Genomic DNA, 25,267 nt, shown 5'->3' on the forward strand with positions numbered 1-25,267 from the left:
GCCAATGGGAGGCGCCGCTGGGTTGGGCCAATCCGGGGGAGGAGGGGGCGTGGCTCTAATCGTATTTGGGCTGTTTGGGGCGTGGTTATGCAGATTAAGGGAGCGTGGGTCAGGCAGCGTTGTCCGCGCTGTTTGGGGGCGTGGTTTTGGCCGTATTTGGGCAGTTTGGGGCGTGGCTATGCAGATTAAGGGAGCGTGGGTCAGGCAGCGTTGTCGGCGCTGTTTGGGGGCGTGGTTATGGATGGCGGGGCGTGGTTATGCCCGTATTTGGTGTTGTTTGGGGGCGTGGTTATGCAGATTAAGGGAGCGTGGGTTAGGCAGTGGTTATGTAGATGAAAATGAGAAATGGGCGTGGTTTGAATACTGTTTGGACGCCAATTTGGGGCGTGGTTAGGCAAATAAAGGGCGTGGCTTGAACAATGCTTGGGTCACTGTTTCTGACGTTATGTAAATGAAGGATAATGAGGGGGCGTGGTTTAAACCATGTCTGAGTGGCTATTCGGGGTGTTGATATGTAAATGAAGGGCGTGGTTTAAATGTCATTTGGATGCCGTTTGGGGGCGTGGCTATGTTAATGAAGGCGACAGATGGGGCGTGGTTTAAATACCATTTGAGATCTCTTTGGGGCATGATTATGTAAATGAAGGGGCGTGGTTTAAATGTCATTTGAATGCCTAATTGGGATGTAATTGTGTAAATAAGGGAGATGGAGGGGGCGTGGTTTGACCATCATTTACTGCCGGTTTGGGGCGTGGTTATGTCAATTAAGGAGACAGAGGGGGCGTGGTTTAAACAATTAGTTCTGTTTGGGGAGCGGCTATGCAGATGAAGGGGCGTGGTTTGAATGACATTTGAGCACGGATTTGGGGAGTGGTTATGTAAATAAAGGATAATGAGGGGGTGTGGTTTAAACATCGCTTGAGTTCCATTTGGGGGCGTGGTCTAAACAGCACATGTGGCTTATTTGGGGGCGTGGTTATGCAGATAAGGAGGGTGTGGTGATGCAGAAGGGGCGTGACCTAATGAAGCATTTGGGTTGTTTGGGGCGTGGTCAGGACCTTATATGGTGCTGTGGGCGTGGCCTCGGAGCACGGGTTGGGGGGATGGAGCGCGGGATCTTCCCAGTCCGTCCCAGTTTGGTCCCAGTTTGATTCCAGTTTGTCCCAGTTTGATCCCAGTTTGATCCCAGTTCGATCCCAGTTTGATCCCAGTTTGTCCCAGTCCCTCCCAGTTTGATCCCAGTTTGTCCCAGTTCAGCCCAGTGCCTCCCAGTTTGATCCCAATTTGATCCCAGTTTGTCCCAGTCCCTCCCAGTTTGGTCCCAGTTTGATCCCAGTTTGTCTCTGTCCCTCCCAGTTTGATCCCAGTTCGATCCCAGTCTGATCCCAGTTTGGTCCCAGTTTGATCCCAGTCCCTCTCAGTTCGGTCCCAGTTCATTCCCAGTCCCTCCCAGTTTGATCCCAGTCCATCCCAGTTCGATCCCAGTTCGATCCCAGTTTGTCCCAGTCCCTCCCACTTTGATCCCAGTCTGTCCCAGTTTGATCCCAGTCTGTCCCAGTTTGATCCCAGTTTGGTCCCAGGTTGGTCCCAGTCCCTCCCAGTTTGATCCCAGTCTGAACCCAGTTCGATCCCAGTTCATTCCCAGTCTGATCCCAGTTCGGTCCCAGTCTGATCCCAGTTTGGTCCCAGTCCCTCCCAGTTTGATCCCAGTCTGTCCCAGTTTGATCCCAGTTTGTCCTAGTCCCTCCCAGTTTGGTCCCAGTTTCATCCCAGTCTGTCCCAGTTCGATCCCAGTTCGGTCCCAGTTCGATCCCAGTCTGTCCCAGTTCGATCCCAGTCTGTCCCAGTTTGATCCCAGTTTGGTCCCAGTTTGATCCCAGTTCCATCCCAGTTCCATCCCAGTCCCTCCCAGTTTGGTCTCAGTTTGCCCCAGTCCCTCCCAGTTTGATCCCAGTCTGTCCCAGTTTGTCCCAGTCCCTCCCAGTTTGGTCCCAGTTTGATCCCAGTTTGTCTCTGTCCCTCCCAGTTTGATCCCAGTTCGATCCCAGTCTGATCCCAGTTTGGTCCCAGTTTGATCCCAGTCCCTCTCAGTTCGGTCCCAGTTCATTCCCAGTCCCTCCCAGTTTGATCCCAGTCCATCCCAGTTCGATCCCAGTTCGATCCCAGTTTGTCCCAGTCCCTCCCAGTTTGATCCCAGTCTGTCCCAGTTTGATCCCAGTTTGTCCTAGTCCCTCCCAGTTTGGTCCCAGTTTCATCCCAGTCTGTCCCAGTTCGATCCCAGTTCGGTCCCAGTTCGATCCCAGTTTGGTCCCAGTTTGATCCCAGTTCCATCCCAGTTCCATCCCAGTCCCTCCCAGTTTGGTCTCAGTTTGCCCCAGTCCCTCCCAGTTTGATCCCAGTCTGTCCCAGTTTGATCCCAGTTCCCTCCCAGTTCCATCCCAGTTTGATCCCAGTCCATCCCAGTTCGATCCCAGTCCATCCCAGTTCGATCCCAGTTCGATCCCAGTTTGTTCCCAGTTTGATCCCAGTTTGTCCCAGTCCCTCCCAGTTTGGTCCCAGTTTGGTCCCAGTTTGATCCCAGTTTGATCCCAGTTTGTCCCAGTCCCTCCCAGTTTGTCCCAGTCCCTCCCAGTTTGTCCCAGTTTGATCCCAGTATGGTCCCAGTCCCTCCCAGTTTGTCCCAGTTTGGTCCCAGTTTGATCCCAGTCTGTCCCAGTTCCCTCCCAGTTCCCACACTGGGACCCATCCCCGTCTCCAAGATTTTGCTCTTTCCTTCAATAAAATAAAAATAAAAATAAAAATAAAAATAAAAATAAAAATTAAAAAAATAGTAAAATAAAAATAAAAATAGTATAAATAAAAATAAAAAATTAAAAATAAAAAATAATTAAAATAATAAAATATATATAAAAATAAAAATAATAATAAAAAATAACCATGAATAAAAATAAAAATTAAAACTAAAAACATATTTTAAAATAAAAATAAAAATAAAAATAAAAATAATAAAAATAAAATAAAAATAAAAATAAAATAAAAATAAAAATAAAAATAAAAATTAATACTAAGAATAAATTTTAAAATAAAATAAAAATTTAAATTAAAATTAAAAAATAAAAAAATAAAAACAGAAACAAAAATAAAAATAAAAATAAAAACTAACCATAAAATAAAAATAAAAATAAAAACAAAAGAAAAGAAAAATAAATTTTAAAAAAGTAACCATGAATAAAAATAAAAATTAAAAATAAAAATAAATTATAAAATAAAAAATAAAAATAAAAATGAAACCAAAACCATAAAATAAAAATAAAAATAACCGAAATCTAAATTTAAATAATATAAATAGAGATTTTTTTATTTGGAACGTTAAAATTTCTCTCTCTGGGGTAAATCTGGGAATTTCCCCCATTCCCAAAAATTCCCAAAATTTCACAAAAAATTCCCGAATTTCTGACAGGATCAGGGGGAAAAATGGGAAAAATCAGGAATTTGGGGGGGAAAATATCAGGAATTTTGGGAGGAAACGAGAATAAATTGGGAATTTGGGGGAAAAATGGGAATTTTGGGTGGGGGAAAATGGGAATAAATTTGGAATTTTTTGGAGGAAAAATGGGAATTTTGGGGGGGGAAAAATCAGGAATTTTGGGGGGGGAAAAAATCAGGAATTTTGGGAGGAAATGAAAATAAATTGGGAATTTTGGGTGGGGAAAATGGGAATAAATTTTGGATTTTTTGGGGAAAATATCAAGAATTGTGGGAGGAAATGAAAATAAATTGGGAATTTGGGTGAAAAAATGGGAATTTTGGGTGGGGAAAATGAGAATAAATTTGGGATTTTTGGGTGGGGAAAAATGGGAATAAATTTTGGATTTTTGGGGGAAAATGGGGAAAAAAAAGGAATTTTGGGGGGAAAATATCAGGAATTTTGGGGGGAAATGCGAATAAAATTGGAATTTTGGGGAAAAAATGGGAATTTTGGGTGGGGAAAAAATGGGACTAAATTTGGAATTTTAGGGGGGAAAATGGGGAAAAAAAAGGAATTTTGGGGGGGAAATATCAGGAATTTTGGGGAAAAATGGGAATAAATTTGGGATTTTTGGGGGAAAATGGGGAAAAAATCAGGAATTTTGGGGGGAAATGTCAGGAATTTTGGGGGGAAAATATCAGGAATTTTGGGGGAAAAATGGGAATAAATTTGGAATTTTAAGGGGCAAATGGGAAAAAATCAGGAATTTTGGGGGGAAAATGGAAATAAATTTGGGAATTTTGGGTGGGGAAAATGGGAATATATTTGGGATTTTTGGGTGGGGAAAAAATGGGAATAAATTTGGAATTTTAGGGGGGAAAATGGGGAAAAAAAGGAATTTGGGGGGGGAAATATCAGGAATTTTGGGGGGAAATGCGAATAAAATTGGAATTTTGGGTGGGGAAAATGGGAATAAATTTGGGATTTTTTGGGGGAAAAATGGGAATAAATTTGGAATTTTAAGGGGGCAAATGGGAAAAAATCAGGAATTTTGGGTGGGGAAAATGGAAATAAATTTGGGAATTTTGGGTGGGGAAAATGGGAATATATTTGGGATTTTTGGGTGGGGAAAAAATGGGAATAAATTTGGAATTTTAGGGGGGAAAATGGGGAAAAAAAGGAATTTGGGGGGGGAATATCAGGAATTTTGGGGGGAAATGCGAATAAAATTGGAATTTTGGGTGGGGAAAATGGGAATAAATTTGGGATTTTTTGGGGGAGAAAATGGGAATTTTGGGTGGGGAAAAAATGGGAATAAATTTGGGATTTTTTGGGGGGAAAAATTGGAATAAATTTGGGATTTTTGGGGGAAAATGGGGAAAAAATCAGGAATTTTGGGGGGAAAATGGAAATAAATTTGGGAATTTTGGGTGGGGAAAATGGGAATATATTTGGGATTTTTGGGGGGAAAAAATGGGAATTTTGGGGGGAAAAAATGGGAATTTTGTGTGGGAAAAATGGGAATTTTGGGTGGGAAAAAATGGGAATTTTGGGGGAAATAAAGCAGAATTTTTTGGGAATTTTGTGGGAATTTTGTGGGAATTTGTGGGAATTTTGTGGGAATTTTTGGGAATTTTGTGGGAATTGTCGTTGCTATCCCAGGAAGCAGCCGGGCCCCAGGTGCAGGGCGGAATTCCCGGGGATTTTGGGGATTCCGGTGCCCTCCAGGCTCAGGTCCAGCAGCGGGAATTTGGGGGGAAAAATGGGAATAAATTTGGGATTTTTGGGGGAAAATGGGGAAAAAATCAGGAATTTTGGGGGGAAATGTCAGGAATTTTGGGGGGAAAATATCAGGAATTTTGGGGGAAAATGGGAATAAATTTGGGATTTTTTTGGGGGGGAAAAATGGGAATAAATTTGGGAATTTTGGGTGGGGAAAATGGGAATATATTTGGGATTTTTGGGTGGGGAAAAAATGGGAATAAATTTGGAATTTTAGGGGGGAAAATGGGGAAAAAAAGGAATTTGGGGGGGGAAATATCAGGAATTTTGGGGGGAAATGCGAATAAAATTGGAATTTTGGGTGGGGAAAATGGGAATAAATTTGGGATTTTTTGGGGGAGAAAATGGGAATTTTGGGTGGGGAAAAAATGGGAATAAATTTGGGATTTTTTGGGGGGGAAAAATGGGAATAAATTTGGAATTTTAAGGGGGCAAATGGGAAAAAATCAGGAATTTTGGGGGGAAAATGGAAATAAATTTGGGAATTTTGGGTGGGGAAAATGGGAATATATTTGGGATTTTTGGGTGGGGAAAAAATGGGAATAAATTTGGAATTTTAGGGGGGAAAATGGGGAAAAAAAGGAATTTGGGGGGGGAAATATCAGGAATTTTGGGGGGAAATGCGAATAAAATTGGAATTTTGGGTGGGGAAAATGGGAATAAATTTGGGATTTTTTGGGGGGAAAAATTGGAATAAATTTGGGATTTTTGGGGGAAAATGGGGAAAAAATCAGGAATTTTGGGGGGAAAATGGAAATAAATTTGGGAATTTTGGGTGGGGAAAATGGGAATATATTTGGGATTTTTGGGGGGAAAAAATGGGAATTTTGGGTGGGAAAAAATGGGAATTTTGGGGGAAATAAAGCAGAATTTTTTGGGAATTTTGTGGGAATTTTGTGGGAATTTTTGGGAATTTTGTGGGAATTTTGTGGGAATTGTCGTTGCTATCCCAGGAAGCAGACGGGCCCCAGGTGCAGGGCGGAATTCCCGGGGGTTTTGGGGATTCCGGTGCCCTCCAGGCTCAGGTCCAGCAGCGGGAGCAGCTCCGGGCGCGCCCAGCGCAGCTCCAGGAACAGGCGCCCGCCGGGGAGCTGGGACAGAGACAGGGGGAAAACAATGGGAATTGTGGGAAAAACAACGGGAATGAGAGACAGGAAAAACAATGGGAATTGTGGGAAAAACAACGGGAATTGTGGGAAAAACAACGGGAATTGTGGGAAAAACCGGAATGATGGGAAAAACGGGAATTGTGGGAAAAACAACGGGAATGGTGGGAAAAACAACGGGAATGGTGGGAAAAACGGGAATGAGAGACAGGAAAAACAATGGGAATTGTGGGAAAAACAACAGGAATGACGGGAAAAACAACAATGGGAATGGAAATGGGGAAAACAACGGGGAAAACAACAATGGGAATGAGAGACAGGGGGAAAAACAACAACAGGAATGGAAACGGGAATGGAAAATGGGAATGGAAACGGGAAAAACAACAACAGGAATGGGAGACAGGGAAAAACAACAATGGGAAAAACAACAACAGGAATGGAAACGGGAATGGAAACAGGGAAAACAACAACGGAAATGAGAGACAGGGGAAAACAACAACGGGAATGGAAAATGGGAATGGAAACGGGGAAAACAACAATGGGAATGAGAGACGGGGGAAAAACAACAACGGGAATGGAAACGGGGAAAACAACGGGAATAACAACAATGGGAATGAGAGACAGGGAAAAACAACGGGAAAAACAACAACGGGAATGGAAAACGGGAATGGGAATGGGGAAAACAACAACGGGAATGGAAAATGGGAATGACAACAATGGGAAAAACAACAACGGGAATGGAAAATGGGAAAAACAACAATGGAATGAGAGACAGGGGAAACAACAACGGGAATGGAAAACGGGAATGGAAATGGGGAAAACAACAACGGGAATGGGAGACAGGGAAAACAACAATGGGAATGGAAACGGGGGAAAACCACAACAGGAAAAACAACAACGGGAATGAGAGACGGGGGAAAACAACAATGGGAATGGAAAATGGGGAAAACAACGGGAAAAACAACAATGGGAATGAGAGACAGGGGGAAAAACAACAACAGGAATGGAAACGGGAAAACAACGGGAATAACAACAACGGGAATGAGAGACAGGGGAAACAACAATGGGAATTGTGGGAAAAACAACAACATAAAAAACAACAACGGGAATGGAAAATGGGAATGGAAACAGGGAAAACAACAACGGGAATGAGAGACAGGAAAAACAATGGGAAAAACAACAACGGGAATGAGCGACAGGGGAAACAACAACGGGAATGGAAACGGAAATGGGAATGGTGGGAAAAACAGCGGGAATGGAAATGGGGAAAACAATGGGTAAAACAACAACGGGAATGGAAAATGGGAATGACAACAATGGGAATGGAAACGGGGAAAACAACAATGGGAATAACAACGGGAAAAACAACAGGAATGGTGGGAAAAACAACAACGGGAATGGAAACGGGAAAAACAATGGGAAAAACAATGAGAATGGTGGGAAAAAGAACGGGAATGGAAACGGGAAAGGAAACGGGAAAAACAACAACGGGAATGGAAAATGGGAATATGGGAATGACAACAACGGGAATGGAAACGGGAATGGGGGGAAAAACAACAACGGAATGGAAAATGGGAATATGGGAATGACAACAACGGGAATGGAAACGGGAATGGGGGGAAAAACAACAATGGGAATGGAAAATGGGAATATGGGAATGACAACAACGGGAATGGAAACGGGAATGGGGGGAAAAACAACAACGGGAATGAGAGATGGGGAAAAACAATGGGAATGGAAAATGGGAAAAACAACAACGGGAATGGAAACGGGAAAAACGGGAATGGTGGGAAATAGGGAATGGTGGGAAAAACAGCGGGAATGATGGGAAAAACGGGAATTGTGGGAAACGGGAATTACAGATTGGGAAATAGGGGATTGGAAATGGGAATTGTGGGAAACGGGAAATGGAAAATGGGAATTATGGGAGGGAAAAAGGGAATAAATGTTGGGAATTTGGGGATTTGGGAATTCTGGGGATTTTTGGGGGGATTTTGGGGTTTGGGAATTCTGGGGGTGTTTGGGAATTCCGGGGGGGGATTTGGGTATTCCAGGGGGTGTTTGGGAATTGCAGGAATTTGGGAATTCTGGGGGGGATTTGGGAATTCTGGGGGGATTTGGGGATTTGGGAATTCCAGGGGGTGTTTGGGAATTCCAGGGGATTTGGGAGTTTGGGAATTTGGGAATTCCGGGGGGATTTGGGAATTCTGGGGATTTGGGGTGGGAATTCCAGGGGGATTTGGGGATTTGGGAATTGCCGGAGTTTGGGGATTTGGGAATTCGGGGGGATGTTTGGGAATTCCAGGGGATTTGGGAGTTTGGGAATTCGGGAGTTCCAGGGGGATTTGGGAATTCTGGGGATTTTAGGATTTTAGGGGGGATTTGGGGTGGGAATTCCAGGGGATTTGGGGATTTGGGAATTCGGGGGGTGGTGGGGGGGGTTTGGGAATTGCAGGAATTCCAGGGGGATTTGGGAATTCCAGGGGTTTGGGGATTTGGGGTGGGGATTCTGGGAATTTTGGGCATTTGGGGATTCAGGATGGGGAAAGGGGGTTTGGGGATTTGGGAATTCTGGGGATTTAGGGTGGGAATTCCAGGGGATTTTGGGCATTTGGGGAACTTGGGAAAAAGGGATTTGGGAATTCCAGGGATTCCGGGGGGGATTTGGAGATTTGGGAATTCCAGGGAGGATTTGGGAATTCCAGGGAATTTGGGGGGTTTGGGAACTTGGGGGAAAAGGGAATTGGGACTTCCAGGGATTTGGGAATTCTGGGGGGGATTTTGGGGTTTGGGAATTCCAGGGGATTTGGGAGTTTGGGAATTTGGGAATTCCGGGGGGGATTTGGGAATTCTGGGGAGGATTTGGGAATTGCAGGGATTTGGGGATTTGGGAATTCCAGGGGGGGGTTTGGGGTGGGAATTCCAGGGGGTTTGGGGATTTGGGAATTGCCGGATTTTGGGGATTTGGGAATTCCAGGGGGGATTTGGGAATTGCAGGGGGGGTTGGGAATTGCAGGGATTTTGGGGATTTGGGAATTCTGGGGATTTTTGGGGATTTGGGAGTTTGGGGGGGGGGGATTCGGGAATTCCGGGGGGATTTGGGAATTCGGGGGGGGATTCGGGGTGGGAATTCCAGGGACTTTGGGGATTTGGGAGGGGATTTGGGAGTTTGGGGGTTTGGGAATTGCCGGAGTTTGGGGATTTGGGAATTCCAGAGGAATTTGGGAATTCCAGGGGGGAGTTTGGGAATTCCAGGGGGGGAATTTGGGAATTCCAGGGGGGGAATTTGGGAATTCCAGGGGGGGGAATTAGGGAATTCCGGGGGGGGAGTTTGGGAATTCCGGGGGGGGGAGTTTGGGAATTCCAGGGGATTTGGGAGTTTGGGAATTCGGGAATTTCGGGGGATTTGGGAATTCCGGGGGATTTGGGGTGGGAATTCCAGGGACTTTGGGGATTTGGGAGGGGATTTGGGAGTTTGGGGGGTTTGGGAATTGCTGGAGTTTGGGGATTTGGGAATTCCAGAGGGGGAGTTTGGGAATTCCAGGGGGGGAGTTTGGGAATTCCAGGGGGGGAATTTGGGAATTCCAGGGGGGGTGTTTGGGAATTCCAGGGGGTGTTTGGGAATTCCAGAGGGAATTTGGGAATTCCGGGGGGGGAGTTTGGGAATTCCAGGGGATTTGGGAGTTTGGGAATTCGGGAATTCCAGGGGGATTTGGGGTGGGAATTCCAGGGACTTTGGGGATTTGGGAGGGGATTTGGGAGTTTGGGGGTTTGGGAATTGCCGGAGTTTGGGGATTGGGAATTCCCGGAGGGAATTTGGGAATTCCAGGGGGGGAATTTGGGAATTCCAGGGGGGGAGTTTGGGAATTCCAGGGGGGGAGTTTGGGAATTCCCGGAGGGAATTTGGGAATTCCAGGGGGGGAATTTGGGAATTCCAGGGGGGGAATTTGGGAATTCCGGGGGGGGGGAGTTTGGGAATTCTAGGAGGGAATTTGGGAATTCCGGGGGGGGAGTTTGGGAATTCCAGGGGATTTGGGGAGTTTGGGAATTCGGGAATTCCAGGGGATTCGGGGTGGGAATTCCAGGGACTTTGGGGATTTGGGAGGGGATTTGGGAGTTTGGGGGTTTGGGAATTGCCGGAGTTTGGGGATTTGGGAATTCCAGGGGGGAATTTGGGAATTCCAGGGGGGAGTTTGGGAATTCCCGGAGGAGTTTGGGAATTCCAGGGGGGGAATTTGGGAATTCCAGGGGGGAGTTTGGGATTCCAGGGGGGGATTTGGGAATTCCGGGGGGGGAGTTTGGGAATTCCGGGGGGGGAGTTGGGAATTCCAGGGGATTTGGGAGTTTGAGGAATTCGGGAATTTCGGGGGGATTGGGAATTCCGGGGGGATTTGGGAATTCCGGGGGGATTTGGGGGTGGCAATTCCAGGGACTTTGGGGATTTGGGAGGGGATTTGGAGGTTTGGGGGTTTGGGAATTGCCGGAGTTTGGGGATTTGGGAATTCCAGGGGGGAATTTGGGAATTCCAGGGGGGAGTTTGGGAATTCCCGGAGGAGTTTGGGAATTCCAGGGGGGGAATTTGGGAATTCCAGGGGGGGAATTTGGGAATTCCAGAGGGAATTTGGGAATTCCAGGGGGGAATTTGGGAATTCCGGGGGGGGGAGTTTGGGAATTCCGGGGGGGGGAGTTTGGGAATTCCAGGGGATTTGGGAGTTTGGGAATTCGGGAATTTCGGGGGGATTTGGGAATTCCGGGGGGATTTGGGGTGGGAATTCCAGGGACTTTGGGGATTTGGGAGGGGATTTGGGAGTTTGGGGGTTTGGGAATTGCTGGAGTTTGGGGATTTGGGAATTCCCGGAGGGAATTTGGGAATTCCAGAGGGAATTTGGGAATTCCAGGGGGGGAATTTGGGAATTAGGGAATTCCCATGGGATGCAGGCGGATCCCTGCAGCCTCACCCACCCCGCATCCGTCGTGCAGCACCCGGAGGCCGTCGGGGCCCAGCTCCTCCTCGGTGGCGCCCAGGAGCCGCAGGGAGAGCCCGGGAACGCCCGGAACGCCGGAATTCCCGGGATTCCCGGGATTTTGGGGATTTTTGGGATTCTCCTGGGGATTTTCCTCGGGATTTTGGGGATTTTTGGGGGTTTCCTGGGGGCAGGGCAGGGCCAGGCGCTGTCGGGCGGAGGCGCTGAGCAAACGCAGGAACCCGAGCTGGACCCGGCCCAGAGGGAGGAACCCGGAGTCGCGGTAGGAAAACTGGAATGGGGAATAAAAATGGGAATGAAAAATGGGAAATTTGGGAAAATGGGGGAAATGGGGATGGGGGAAATGGGGACAATGGGATTTGGGATGGGGGAAATGGGGACAATGGGATTTGGGATGGGGGAAATAATGGGGAAAATGGGAAAAGTGGGGATTTGGGATGGGGGAAATGGGGGGAAAATGGGGGAAATTGGGGATTGGGATGGGGGAAATGGGGAATGAAAATAATGGGGGAAATAATGGGGAAAATGGGAAAAGTGGGGATTTGGGATGGGGGAATGGGGATTTGGGAGAGGGGAAATAGGGGAAAAATGGGATTTGGGATGGGAAAAAAGGGGGAAAAATGGGGATTTGGGATGGGGGAATGGGGGAAATTGGGGATTTGGGAGAGGGGAAAATAGGGGAAATTGGGGATTTGGGAGAGGGGAAATGGGGAAAAAAAACTGGGATTTTGGGGATTTGGGATGGGGGGAATGGGGGGAAAATGGGGAATTGGGAATTTGAGATGGGAAAATGGGGATTTTGGGGATTTGGGATGGGGAAAATAGGGGGAATGGGGGAAATGGGGATTTGGGATGGGGAAAATGGGGGAAGAATGGGAAAATTGGGGATTGGGGATGGGGGAAAATCAGGGGAAAATGGGAAAATTGGGGATTTGGGATGGGGAAATGGGGAATGAAAATAATGGGGGAAATAATGGGGAAAATGGGAAAAGTGGGGATTGGGATGGGGAAAATGGGGGGAAAATGGGAAAATTTGGGATTGGGATGGGGGAAATGGGGGAAATGGGAAAATTGGGGATTGGGATGGGGGAAATGGGGGGAAAATGGGGGAAAACGGGGATTTGGGATGGGGGAAATGGGAAAATTGGGGATTTGGGATGGGGGAAATGGGGAATGAAAATAATGGGGGAAAATCAGGGGAAAATGGGAAAAGTGGGGATTGGGATGGGGGAAATGGGGAAAACAGGAATTTTTGGGAATTTGGGACGGGGAAATGGGGGAAATGGGGAAAATGGGATGGGGAAAACGGGAAAATTTGGGATTTGGGAGAGGGGAAATGGGGGAAAAAGGGATTTGGGATGGGGGAAATGGGGATTGGGATGGGGGGAAATGGGGGGAAATGGGAAAATTGGGGATTTGGGATGGGGGAATGGGGATTTGGGAGAGGGGAAATGGGGGAAAATGGGATTTGGGATGGCAAAATGGGAGGAAAATGGGGATTTGGGATGGGGAAATGGGGAAAATGGGATGGGGAAAATGGGAAAATTTGGGATTTGGGAGGGGGAAAATGGGAAAATTGGGGATTGGGATGGGGGGAATGGGGAAATTGGGGATTTGAGGGGGGGGAAATGGGGGGAAAATGGGGAAATTGGGGATTGGGATGGGGGAAATGGGAAAACCAGGAATTTTTGGGAATTTGGGATGGGGAAATGGGGAAATTTGGGATTTGGGAGAGGGGAAATGGGGGAAAATGGGATTTGGGATGGGGGAAATGGGGATTGGGATGGGGGAAATGGGGGAAAATGGGAAAATTGGGGATTTGGGATGGGGAAATGGGGAAAATGGGGGAAAAATGGGGATTTGGGATGGGGAAAATGGGGAAATTTGGGATTTGGGATGGGGGAAAAGGGGGAAAAATGGGGATTTGGGATGGGGGAAATGGGGGAAAATGGGAAAATTGGGGATTGGGATGGGGGAAATGGGGGGAAAATGGGGATTTGGGATGGGGGAAATAATGGGGAAAATGGGAAAATTGGGGATTTGGGAGAGGGGAAATGGGGGAAATGGGATTTGGGATGGGGGAAATGGGAAAAATGGGAATTTGGGGATGGGGGAATGGGGGAAATGGGAAAATTGGGGATTGGGATGGGGGAATGGGGAAATTGGGGATTTGAGGGGGGGGGGAAATGGGGGGAAATGGGGAAATTGGGGATTTGGGATGGGGGAAATGGGAAAAACAGGAATTTTTGGGAATTTGGGATGGGGAAATGGGGAAATGGGGGAAATGGGGAATTTGGGATGGGGAAAATGGGGAAATTTGGGGATTTGGGTGGGTGGGTGGGGGGAAATGATTTGGGGAAAATTTTGGGGAATTTGGGAAGGGGAAATGGGGAAAATGGGGATTTTTGGGAATTTGGGATGGGGGAAATGGGGAAAGTGGGGGAAATGGGGATTTGGGATGGGGGAAAATAGGGGAAAATGGGAAAATTTGGGATGGGGGAAATGGGGAAATTGGGGATTTGGGATGGGGGAAATGGGGGGAAACTGGGGGAAATTTGGGATTTGGGATGGAGGAAAATAGGGAAATTTGGGATTTGGGCTGAGGGAAATTTGGGATTTGGGATGGGGGAAATGGGGAAAAATGGGAATTCTTGGGAATTTGGGATGGGGAAGTGCAAAAACCAGGAAATTTTGGGGAATTTGGGATGGGGAAAACGGGGGAAATGGAAAATCTGGGAATTGGGATGGGGGAAATGGGAATTTGGGGATTTTTGGGAATTTGGGATGGGGAAAATGGGGATTTTGGGGGGAAATCCCGGGAATTTTGGGGGGAAATCCCGGGAATTTTGGGGGGAAATCCTGGGAATTTTGGGGGGAAATCCGGGGAATTTTGGATCCTGACCCGGCTGCCGTTGCTGAGCCAGAGCGGGGCCGGGTCCGGGAGCGGCACCTGGGGAAGGAACGGAGGCGGTGGGAAAATCCTGGAATTCCCGGAAATTCCCGAAAATTCCCGAAATTCCCCGAAATTCCCAAATCCCGGAGCTCTGGGGTGGCCGGGAGTTCTGGGAATTCCGGGAATTCCGGGGCTCGAAATCCTGGGGAATTTTGGGATCTGCAAAATTTGGGAATTTGGGGATTTTTCTTTCAAATTTCTGGAATTTTGGGGAATTTTTCGGGGTCATTTTTCTCTGAACTTTTGTGAATTTTCCTGGACTTTTGGGGCTGATTAATTTTTTTTTATTTTCATTTTTGGGGGGAATTTTTCTTTTAATTTTGTGAATTTTGAGGGAATTTCTTTTGGAATTTGGGGTTTTTTGGGGGGAAATTTTTATTTCTTTCTTTTTTCCTTAGGAATTTTCTTTTGAATTTCTGGAATTTTGGGGAATTTTTTGGGGTCATTTCTCTGCACTTTTGTGAATTTTCCTGGACTTTTAGGGGGGATTTCGGGGCTGATTTTTTATTTTCTTTGATTTTTGAGGGGAATTTTTTTGAATTTCGAGGGAATTTCTTTTGGAATTCGGGGATTTTTTGGGGGGGGGGGAATTTTTCTTTGTTTCCTTTTTATTTTATTGGAAATTTTCTTTTAAATTCTTGAATTTTGGGGAATTTTTTGGGGGGAACTTTTTGTTTATTTCCTTGTTTTTCTTTTTTAGAAATTTTCTTTTAAATTTCTGGAATTTTGGGGAATTTTTTGGGGTCATTTTTCTGAACTTTTGTGAATTTTCATGGACTTTTTGGGGGGATTTTGGGGCTGATTTTTTTTTTATTTTATTTTATTTTTTTAGGGGAATTTTTTTTTAAATTTTATGAATTTTGAGGGAATTTCTTTTGGAATTCGGGGATTTTTTGGGGGGGGACTTTTTGTTTCTTTGCTTTTTATTTTATTGGAAATTTTCTTTGCAACTTCTGGAATTTTGGGGTTTTTGGGGGAGAAAGTTTTGTTTCTTTGTTCGGTTTTATTTTAGGATTTTTCTTTTAAATTTCTGGAATTTTGGGGAATTTTTCGGGGTCATTTTTCTGAACTTTTGTGAATTTTCCTGGACTTTTGGGGCTGATTAATTTTTTTCTTATTTTCATTTTTGGGGGGAATTTTTTTTTTAATTTTGTGAATTTCGAGGGAATTTTTTTTGGAATTTGGGGTTTTTTGGGGGGAAATTTTTATTTCTTTCTTTTTTCCTTAGGAATTTTCTTTTGAATTTCTGGAATTTTGGGGAATTTTTGGGGTCATTTTTCTGAACTTTTGTGAATTTTCCTGGACTTTTAGGGGGGATTTTGGGGCTGATTAAATTTTTTTGATTTTTGGGGGGGATTTTTTTTGAATTTTGTGGATTTTGAGGGAATTTCTTTTGGAATTCGGGGAATTTTTTGGGGGGAATTTTTTGTTTATTTCCTTTTTATTTTATTGGAAATTTTCTTTGCAATTTCTGGAATTTTGGGGAATTTTTTGGGGTCATTTCTCTGCACTTTTGTGAATTTTCCTGGACTTTTAGGGGGGGATTTCGGGGCTGATTTTTTATTTTCTTTGATTTTTGAGGGGAATTTTTTTGAATTTCGAGGGAATTTCTTTTGGAATTCGGGGATTTTTTGGGGGGGGGAATTTTTGTTTGTTTGCTTTTTATTTTATTGGGAATTTTATTTTAAATTCCTGGAAGTTTTGGGAATTTTTTGGGGGCGAATTTTTCTTTGTTTCCTTTTTTTTTTTTTTCCTTAGGAATTTTCTTTTGAATTTCTGAAATTTTGGGGAATTTTTTGGGGTCATTTCTCTGCACTTTTGTGAATTTTCCTGGACTTTTAGGGGGGATTTTGGGGCTGATTAAATTTTTTTGATTTTTGGGGGGGATTTTTTTTGTTTATTTCCTTTTTTTTTTTTTAGGAATTTTCTTTGAAATTCCTGGAATTTTGGGGAATTTTTCAGGATAATTTTTCTGAACTTTTGTGAATTTTCCTGGACTTTTAGAGGGGGGCATTTTGGGGCTGATTAAATTTTTTTTATTTTTTGGGGGAATTTTTTTTTGAATTTTGTGAATTTCGAGGGGATTTTTTTGGAATTTGGGGATTTTTTGGGGGGGAATTTTTGTTTATTTGCCTTTTTATTTTATTGGAAATTTTCTTTGCAACTTCTGGAATTTTGGGGTTTTTGGGGGAGAAAGTTTTGTTTCTTTGTTTGGTTTTATTTTAGGATTTTTCTTTTAAATTTCTGGAATTTTGGGGAATTTTTTGGGGTCATTTTTCTGAACTTTTGTGAATTTTCCTGGACTTTTGGGGCTGATTAATTTTTTTCTTATTTTCATTTTTGGGGGGAATTTTTTTTTTTTGAATTTTGTGAATTTTGAGGGAATTTCTTTTGGAATTTGGGGTTTTTTGGGGGGAAATTTTTATTTCTTTCTTTTTTTCTTAGGAATTTTCTTTGCAATTCCTGGAAGTTTGGGGAATTTTTTGGGGTCATTTCTCTGCACTTTTGTGATTTTTCCTGGACTTTTATGGGGGGAATTTTGGGGCTGATTTTTTTTTATTTTATTTTATTTTTTGAGGGGAATTTTTTTTTTAAATTTTATGAATTTCGAGGGAATTTCTTTTGGAATTCGGGGAATTTTTTGGGGGGAACTTTTTGTTTCTTTGCTTTTTATTTTATTGGAAATTTTCTTTGCAATTCCTGGAATTTTGGGGAATTTTTTGGGGTCATTTCTCTGCACTTTTGTGATTTTTCCTGGACTTTTATGGGGGGAATTTTGGGGCTGATTTTTTTTTATTTTATTTTATTTTTTGAGGGGAATTTTTTTTTTAAATTTTATGAATTTCGAGGGAATTTCTTTTGGAATTCGGGGAATTTTTTGGGGGGAACTTTTTGTTTCTTTGCTTTTTATTTTATTGGAAATTTTCTTTGCAATTCCTGGAATTTTGGGGAATTTTTTGGGGTCATTTCTCTGCACTTTTGTGAATTTTCATGGACTTTTTGGGGGGATTTTGGGGCTGATTTTTTTTTTATTTTATTTTATTTTTTGAGGGGAATTTTTTTTTAAATTTTATGAATTTCGAGGAATTTCTTTTGGAATTTGGGGATTTTTTTGGGGGGAATTTTTTTTTAATTTCGAGGGGATTTTTTTTGGAATTTGGGGATTTTTTTGGGGACAATTTTTTTCTTAATTTTTTTTTAATTTTTTTTAAAATTTCCCCTGATTTTGGGCCATTTCCCATTGGATGCTGACCTCCTCCCTGTCGGGGAACACGCAGCTCTCCCCGCCCGCCGTGAAGTTGCAGAAAACCCTGAAGGCGTCGCGGGCGCATCCCTGGTTGGGGTCGATCCAATATTCCCCTAAAAAAAAATCACCAAAAAATTTTAAAAAAATTCAAAAAAATTAAAAAAAAAATTTAAAAAAAATTTAAAAAAAAATTTAAAAAAAAATTAAAAATTAAAAAAAATTTAACAAAATTTTTAAAAAAATAAAAAAAATTTTAAAAAATTCCAAAAAATTAAAAAAAAATTTTAAAAAAATTTAAAAAAATTAAAAAATTTAAAAAATTTTAAAAAATTCAAAAAAATTCAAAAAAATTCAAAAAAAATTTAAAAAAATGTTTAAAAAAATTAAAAAAAATTTAAAAAAATTAAAAAAAATTTAAAAAAAATTTGTTAAAAATTAAAAAAATTAAAAAAATAAAAAAAATTTAAAAAATAAAAAAATTTTTAAAAATTCAAAAAAATTTAAAAATTAAAAAAATTGTAAAAAAAATTAAAAAATTCAAAAAAATTCAAAACATTCAAAAAAATTAAAAAAATTTAAAAAATTAAAAACAAAATTTAAAAAAAATTAAAAAATTTAAAAAAATTAAAAATACAAAAAATTAAAAAATTTTTTTAAAATTCAAAAATTCAAAAAAATTTTAAAAATTCAAAAAAAATTTTTAAAAAAGTAAAAAAAATTTAAAAAATTAAAAAAATTAAAAAATTAAATAAAAAATTTAAAAAAATTAAAAAAAAATTAAAAAAAAAAAATTCAAAAAAACCTAAAAAAAATTTAAAAAAATTTTAAAAATTAAAAAAAAAAACTTTTAAAAATTTAAAAAAAAAATTACAACATTTTTAAAAAATTAAAAAAATTTTAAAAATTAAAAAAAATTTAAAAAAATTAGAAATTTAAAAAAAAATTTAAAAAAATTTAAAAAAATTTTAAAGACATTTTTAAAAAAAAGGAATTTTTTCCCGAAATGTCTGGAATTGGACCCGGCGCGGCACCGACCGTCGGGGAGCCGGGGGTGGCCGAGCCTGAGGTCCTGGCAGGTCCTGGCCGGGTGCTCCCGCGTGCCCGGGGGGTTCCTGAGCTGCTCCAGCTCCGACTCCAGCGAGCCCAGGAGGGCCCCGAGGGCCCGGAATTCCGGGAGCTCCGGGAATTCTCCCAAGCCCGGGGAGCGTTTGGGCCTTTGCAGGGGCAGGGGCTGGATGGAGTCACCAGGAGGGCCCTGAGAGGGGGGAAATGGGGAAATTTTAAAAATTGAGGAGAAATCGGGAAAATTCGACCCCAAAAATCCCGAAAATCCGACCCAAAATCCAACCCAAAAATCCCAAAATCCCCCACAAAATCCGATCAAAAATCCGACCCAAAATGCCAAAATTCCACCCCGAAATCCAACCCAAAAATCTCAAAATTCCACCCCAAAATCCGACCCAAAAATCTACCTAAAATTCATCCTGAAATCCCAAAAATCTGACCCAAAAATCCACCTTCAAAATCCCAAAAATCCAATTCCAAAATCCCAAAAGATCCGACCCAAAAATCTCAAAAATCTGCCTAAAATCCACCCTAAAAATCCCCAAATCCACCCCAAAATTTGCAGGGGCAGGGTTGGGATGGAGTCGCCGGGAGGGCCCTGAGAGGGGGGAAATGGGGAAATTTTAAAAATTGAGGAGAAATCAGGAAAATTCGACCCCAAAAATCCCGAAAATCCGACCCAAAATCCAACCCAAAAATCCCAAAATCCCCCACAAAATCCGATCAAAAATCAGACCCAAAATGCCAAAATTCCACCCCGAAATCCGACCCAAAAATCTCAAAATTCCACCCCAAAATCCGACCCAAAAATCTACCTAAAATTCATCCTGAAATCCCAAAAATCTGACCCAAAAATCCACCTCCAAAATCCCAAAAATCCAATTCCAAAATCCCAAAAGATCCGACCCAAAAATCCCAAAATTCTGCCTAAAATCCACCCTAAAAATCCCCAAATCCACCCCAAAATTTGCAGGGGCAGGGCTGGATAGAGTTGCCGGGAGGGCCCTGAGAGGGGGGAAATGGGGAAAATTAAATGGAAATCACAAAGATTTGACCCAAAAACCTGCCCAAAATGCACCCCAGAAGCACAAAAATCTGACCTGAAAATCCCAAAAATCCACCCAAAAATCTGACCCCCCAAATCCAAAAAATCCACCCAAAATCCCAAAAATCCAACCCAAAACCCCCTTAAAATCCCAAAAATCCACCCCAAAATCCCAGAAAATCTGACCCCAAAATCCCTAAATCCACCTCCAAAATCCCAAAAAATCCGATCCAAAAATCCCAAAAAATCAGCCTAAAATCCACCTAAAAATCCGACCCCCAAATCCGATCAAAAATCTGACCCAAAATCCCAGAATTCCACCCCAAATCCGACCCAAAAATCTGAAAAATCCACCTAAAATCCATCCTGAAATCACAAAAAATCTGACCCAAAAATCCACCTCCAAAATCCCAAAAATCCGACCCCAAAATCCAACCCCAAAATCCCAAAAAATCCACCCCAAAATCCCAGAAAATCCGACCTAAAAATCCCAAAAATCCGACCCAAAAATCCAACCCAAAAATCCCAAAATCCCACACAAAATCCCATCAAAAATCCAACCCAAAAATCCCAAAATTCCACCCAAAATCCGACCCAAAAATCTGACCCCAAAATCCAAAAAATCCACCTCAAATCCACCCCAAAATCCAAAGAAACCACCCCAAAATCACAGAAAATCCGACCTAAAAAATCCCAAAAATCTGACCCAAAAATCCCAAAAATCCAACCCAAAAATCCCAAAATCCCACCCCAAATCGGACCCAAAAATCTGAAAAATCCACCTAAAATTCATCCTGAAATCCCTAAAATCTGACCCAAAAATCCACCCCAAATCCCAAAAATCCACCACAAAATCCAACCACAAAATCCCAAAAAATCCGACCCAAAAATCCCAAAAATTCTGCCTAAAATCCACCCTAAAAATCCCCAAATCCACCCCAAAATTTGCAGGGGCAGGGCTGGGATGGAGTCGCCGGGAGGGCCCTGAGAGGGGGGAAATGGGGAAATTAAATGGAAATCACAAAGATTTGACCCAAAAACCTGCCCGAAATGCACCCCAGAAGCACAAAAATCTGACCTGAAAATCCCAAAAATCCGACCTAAAAATCCGACCCAAAAATCCCAAAATCCCACACAAAATCCGATCAAAAATCCGATCAAAAATCCCAAAATTCCACCCCAAATCTGACCCAAAAATCTGAAAAATCCACCCTGAAATCACAAAAATCTGACCCAGAAATCCGCCTTAAATCCACCCCAAATGTCCTAAAAATCCACCCCAAAATCTGACCCCAAAATCCCAAAAATCCACTCCAAAATCCCAAAAAATCCAATTCCAAAATCCCAAAAGATCCGACCCAAAAATCCCAAAAATTCTGCCTAAAATCCACCCTAAAAATCCCCAAATCCACCCCAAAATTTGCAGGGGCAGGGCTGGGATGGAGTCACCGGGAGGGCCCTGACAGGGGGGAAATGGGGAAAATTTAAAAATTGAGGAGAAATCGGGAAAATTCGACCCCAAAAATCCCGAAAATCCGACCCAAAATCCTACCCCAAAATCCCAGAATTCCACCCAAAATCCGACCCCAAAATCCCTAAAATCCACGCCAAAATCCCAAAAAATCCAATCCAAAAATCCCAAACATCTGCCTAAAATCCACCCCAGAATCACAAAAATCTGACCCCCAAATCCAACCCAAAAATCCCAAAATTCCACCCCAAATCCGACCCAAAAATCCAAAAAATCCACCTAAAATCCATCCTGAAATCCCAAAAATCTGACCCAAAAATCCACCTCCAAAATCCCAAAAATCCACCCCAAAATCCCAAAAATCTGATTCCAAAATCCCAAAGTTCCACTCAAAATCTACCCCAAATCCCAAAAATCCCAAAAAAACCTGACCCCAAATGTCAAAAATCTGACCCAAAATCCACCGAAAATCCACCCCAAAATTCCAAAAATCCACTCCAAAATCACAAAAAAATCGGATCCAAAAATCTCAAAATTCTGCCTAAAATCCACCCTAAAAATCCCAAAAATCTGACCCAAAATCCACCCCAAAATCCGACCCAAAAATCTGAAAAATCCACCTAAAATCCATCCCGAAATCACAAAAATCTGACCCAAAAATCCACCTCCAAAATCCCAAAATCCACCCCAAAATCTGACCCAAAAATCTGAAAAATCCACCTAAAATCCACCCCAAAATCCCAAAAATCCACTCCAAAAGCCCAAAAAATCTGACGCAAAAATCTCAAAATTCTGCCTAAAATCCACCCAAAAAATCCCAAAAATCCAACCTAAATATCCAACCCCAAAATCCCAAAATTCCACCCAAAAATCTGAAAAATCCACCCAAAAATCCACCCCAAAATCACAAAAATCTACCCAAAATCCACCCCAAATCCTAAAACTGATTCCAAAATCCCAAAAATCCACCCAAAAATCCACCCAAAAATCCACCCAAATCCCCCAAATCCCCCAAACCCCCAAAACCTCCCAAATCCACCCCAAAACCTCCCAGTTCCCCCCCAAATCCCAAAAACCCCAAATCTCCAACCCCAAATCCCCCCAAAAACCCCAAATCCCAAACCTGCCAAAACCCCAAAATCCCCCCAAAATCCCCCCAAATCTCAAAGTCCAAATCCTCAAAACCCCAAATCCCAAACACCCCAAAAACCCCCAAATTCCCCCCAAAAACCCCAAATTCCCCCCAAATTCCCCCAAAAAACCCTAAATTCCCCAAAAAACCCCAAATTCCCCCCAAAAACTCCAAAGACCCCAAAAACCAAAACCCAAGAAAACCCAAAATCCCAAATTCCCCAAATCCCAAATCCCAAACACCAAAACCCCAAATTCCCCCAAAAAACCCCAAAAACCCCAAATTCCCCCCAAAAACCCCAAAAACCCCAAATTCCCCCCAAAAACCCAAATCGCCCAAATCCCAAACACCCCAAAACCCTCAAATTCCCCAAAAACTACGAATTTCCCCCCAAAACCCCAAATCCCAAAAACCCCAAATTCCCCCCAAAAACCCCAAATCCCCCCAAAAACCCCAAAAACCCCAAATCGCCCAAATCCCAAACACCCCAAAAACCCCAAATTCCCCCCCAAAAACCCCATATTCCCACCAAAAACCCCAAATCCCAAATTCCCCCCAAATTCCCCCAAAACCCCCAAATCCCCCCAAAACCCCAAATTCCCCCCAAAAAACCCAAATCCCCCCCAAAACCCCAAATTCCCCCAAATCCCAAACACTCCAAAAAGCCCAAATTCCCCCAAATCCCAAACACCCCAAATTCCCCCCAAAAACCCCAAATTTCCCCCGAAAACCCCAAACACCCCAAAAACCCCAAATTCCCCCCAAACCCCCCAAAACCCCAAATCCCCCTCAAAAACCCCAAATCCCAAACACCCCAAAAAACCCCAAATTTCCCCCAAATTTTCCCCAAATTTTCCCCAAATCCCCAACACCCCAAAACCCCAAATTCCCCCAAACCCCCAAATTCCCCAAAAACCCCAAATTCCCCAAATTCCCCCCAAAAACCCCAAATTCCCCCCAAAAACCCCAAATCCCAAACACCCCAAAAAACCCCAAATTTGCCCAAAACCCCAAAATTCCCCCAAAACCCCAAATTTGCCCAAAACCCCCAAATTTTCCCCCAAATCTCACGGGGGTGTCCGGGGGGCCCGGGGGGTCCCCGCTGCCCTTTGGGTCCTGCCTGGCCCTGAGGGGAAATTGGGGAAAATTTGGGGGATTTTGGGGAAAATTTGGGGAAAATTTGGGGAAAATTTGGGGGATTTTGGGGGAAAATTTGGGGGAAAATTTGGGGGAAAATTTTGGGGAAAATTTGGGGGAAATTTTGTGGGAAAACTTGGGGGGCAAATGGGGGAAAATGTTGAGATTTTGGGGGGATTTTGGGGGGAATTTTGGAGGATTTGGGGGAAAATTTTGGGGTTTTGGGGGGGGATTTGGGGGGGAATTTGGGGTTGGGGGAAATTTGGGGATTTAAGGGGGAAATTTGGGGATTTTTGGGGGGATCCTGAGGGGATTTTGGGGGGATTTTGGGGCAAATTTTGGAGGTTTTGGGGGAAAAATTTTGGGGTGTTGGGGGGGAATTTGGGGATTTTTGGGGGAAATTTGGGGGTTTTTGGGGGGGATTTTGGGGTTTTAAGGGGGAAATTTGGGCATTTGGGGGAAATTTGGGGATTTTTGGGGGGATCCTGGGGGAATTTTGGGGGAAATTTAGGGGCAAATTTTGGGGTTTTTGGGGCAAATGGGGGAAAAATTTGAGATTTTGTGGGGATTTGGGGGAAAATTTTGGGGCTCTTGGGGAGGGAATTTGGGGATTTTGGGGGGGATTTTGGGGTTTTAAGGGGGAAATCTGGGCATTTGGGGGGAATTTAGGGGCAAATTTTGGGGGTTTGGGGCAAAATTTTGGGGAAAATTGGAGAAAATTTTGGGGTTTTTGAGGAAAAATGGGGGAATTTTGGGGGGATTTTGGGGTTTTAAGGGGGAAATTTGGGGATTTTTGGGGGGATCCTGGGGGAATTTTGGGGGAAATTTAGGGGCAAAGTTTGGGGTTTTTGGGAGAAAATTTTGGAGGATTTGGGGGAAAATTTTTGGGGTTTTTGGGGGTGGAATTTGGGGATTTTTGGGGGGATTTTGGGGTTTTAAGGGGGAAATTTGGGCATTTGGGGGAAATTTGGGGATTTTTGGGGGGATCCTGGGGGATTTTAGGGGAAATTTAGGGGCAAATTTTGGGGGTTTGGGGCAAAATTTTGGGGGAAACTGGGGAAAATTTTGGGGGCTTCTGGGGCAAATGGGGCAAAATGTTGAGATTTTGGGGGGATTTGGGGGAAATTTTGGAGGATTTTGGGGAAAATTTTGGGGTTTTTGGTGGGGGGATTTTGGGGTTTTAAGGGGGAAATTTGGGTGTTTTTGAGGGAAATTTAGGGGCAAATTTTGGGGTTTTTGGGGTTGGAATTTTGGGGATTTTGGGGGGGAATTTGGGGATTTTTGGGCGGATCCTGGGGGATTTTAGGGGAAATTTAGGGGCAAATTTTGGGGGTTTGGGGCAAAATTTTGGGGGGGAAACGGGAAAATTTTGGGGTTTCTGGGGATTTTGAGGAAAAATTGGGGAATTTTGGGGGAAATTTTGGGGTTTTTGGGGGATTTGGAGGGAAAATTTTGGGGTTTTGGGTGTAAATTTTGGGGTTTGAGGGGGAATTTTGGGGCGTGTGAGGGAATTTTGGGGGATTTTGGGGGAAATTTGGGGGGAAATTTTTGGGGGTTCTCAGAGTCTCGGTTCTTTTGGGGTTTTGGGATATTTGGGAGTTTTTGGGGTTTATTGGGGTATTTTTGGGTTATTTTGGGGTTTTTTGTGGTTTTTTTGGGGGAGAATTTTGAGGTAACTTTTGGGGTTTTTTGGGGGGTTTCAGGTGGATTTTGTGGTATTTTTTGGGTTATTTTTGGGTTATTTTTGGGTTTTTGGGGGGTAATTTTTGGGGGGTCTCAGCTGGATTTTGGGGTATTTTAAGGGTATTTTTTGGGTTATTTTTGGGGTTTTTCGTGGGTTTTTTGGGGGGAATTTTCGGGGTAATTTTGGGGGGT

The 25,267-nt window shown here is 43.2% G+C and overlaps 1 protein-coding gene across 1 annotated transcript in view; it reads right to left on the bottom strand.

Annotated features, from left to right (window-relative positions):
• Positions 1 to 3,327: 3,327 nt before the first annotated feature.
• Positions 3,328 to 25,267, bottom strand: part of LOC139587074 (collagen alpha-2(XI) chain-like) — a 45,960-nt gene continuing 24,020 nt past the window's right edge. Inside the window, exons 12-16 of the mRNA XM_071420930.1 lie at positions 18,578 to 18,797; positions 17,549 to 17,655; positions 14,245 to 14,292; positions 11,320 to 11,613; positions 3,328 to 6,342 (exon numbers count right to left, since the gene is read on the bottom strand). Coding sequence (XP_071277031.1) covers positions 6,196 to 6,342; positions 11,320 to 11,613; positions 14,245 to 14,292; positions 17,549 to 17,655; positions 18,578 to 18,797 — 816 coding nt within the window. The 3' untranslated portion in view covers positions 3,328 to 6,195. The remainder of the gene's footprint in view (positions 6,343 to 11,319; positions 11,614 to 14,244; positions 14,293 to 17,548; positions 17,656 to 18,577; positions 18,798 to 25,267) is intronic.

This window comes from Agelaius tricolor, unplaced genomic scaffold, assembly GCF_023055355.1.
Source record: "Agelaius tricolor isolate 1412-34295 unplaced genomic scaffold, bAgeTri1.0.p SCAF_174, whole genome shotgun sequence".
Classification (NCBI taxonomy): Eukaryota; Metazoa; Chordata; class Aves; order Passeriformes; family Icteridae; genus Agelaius; species Agelaius tricolor.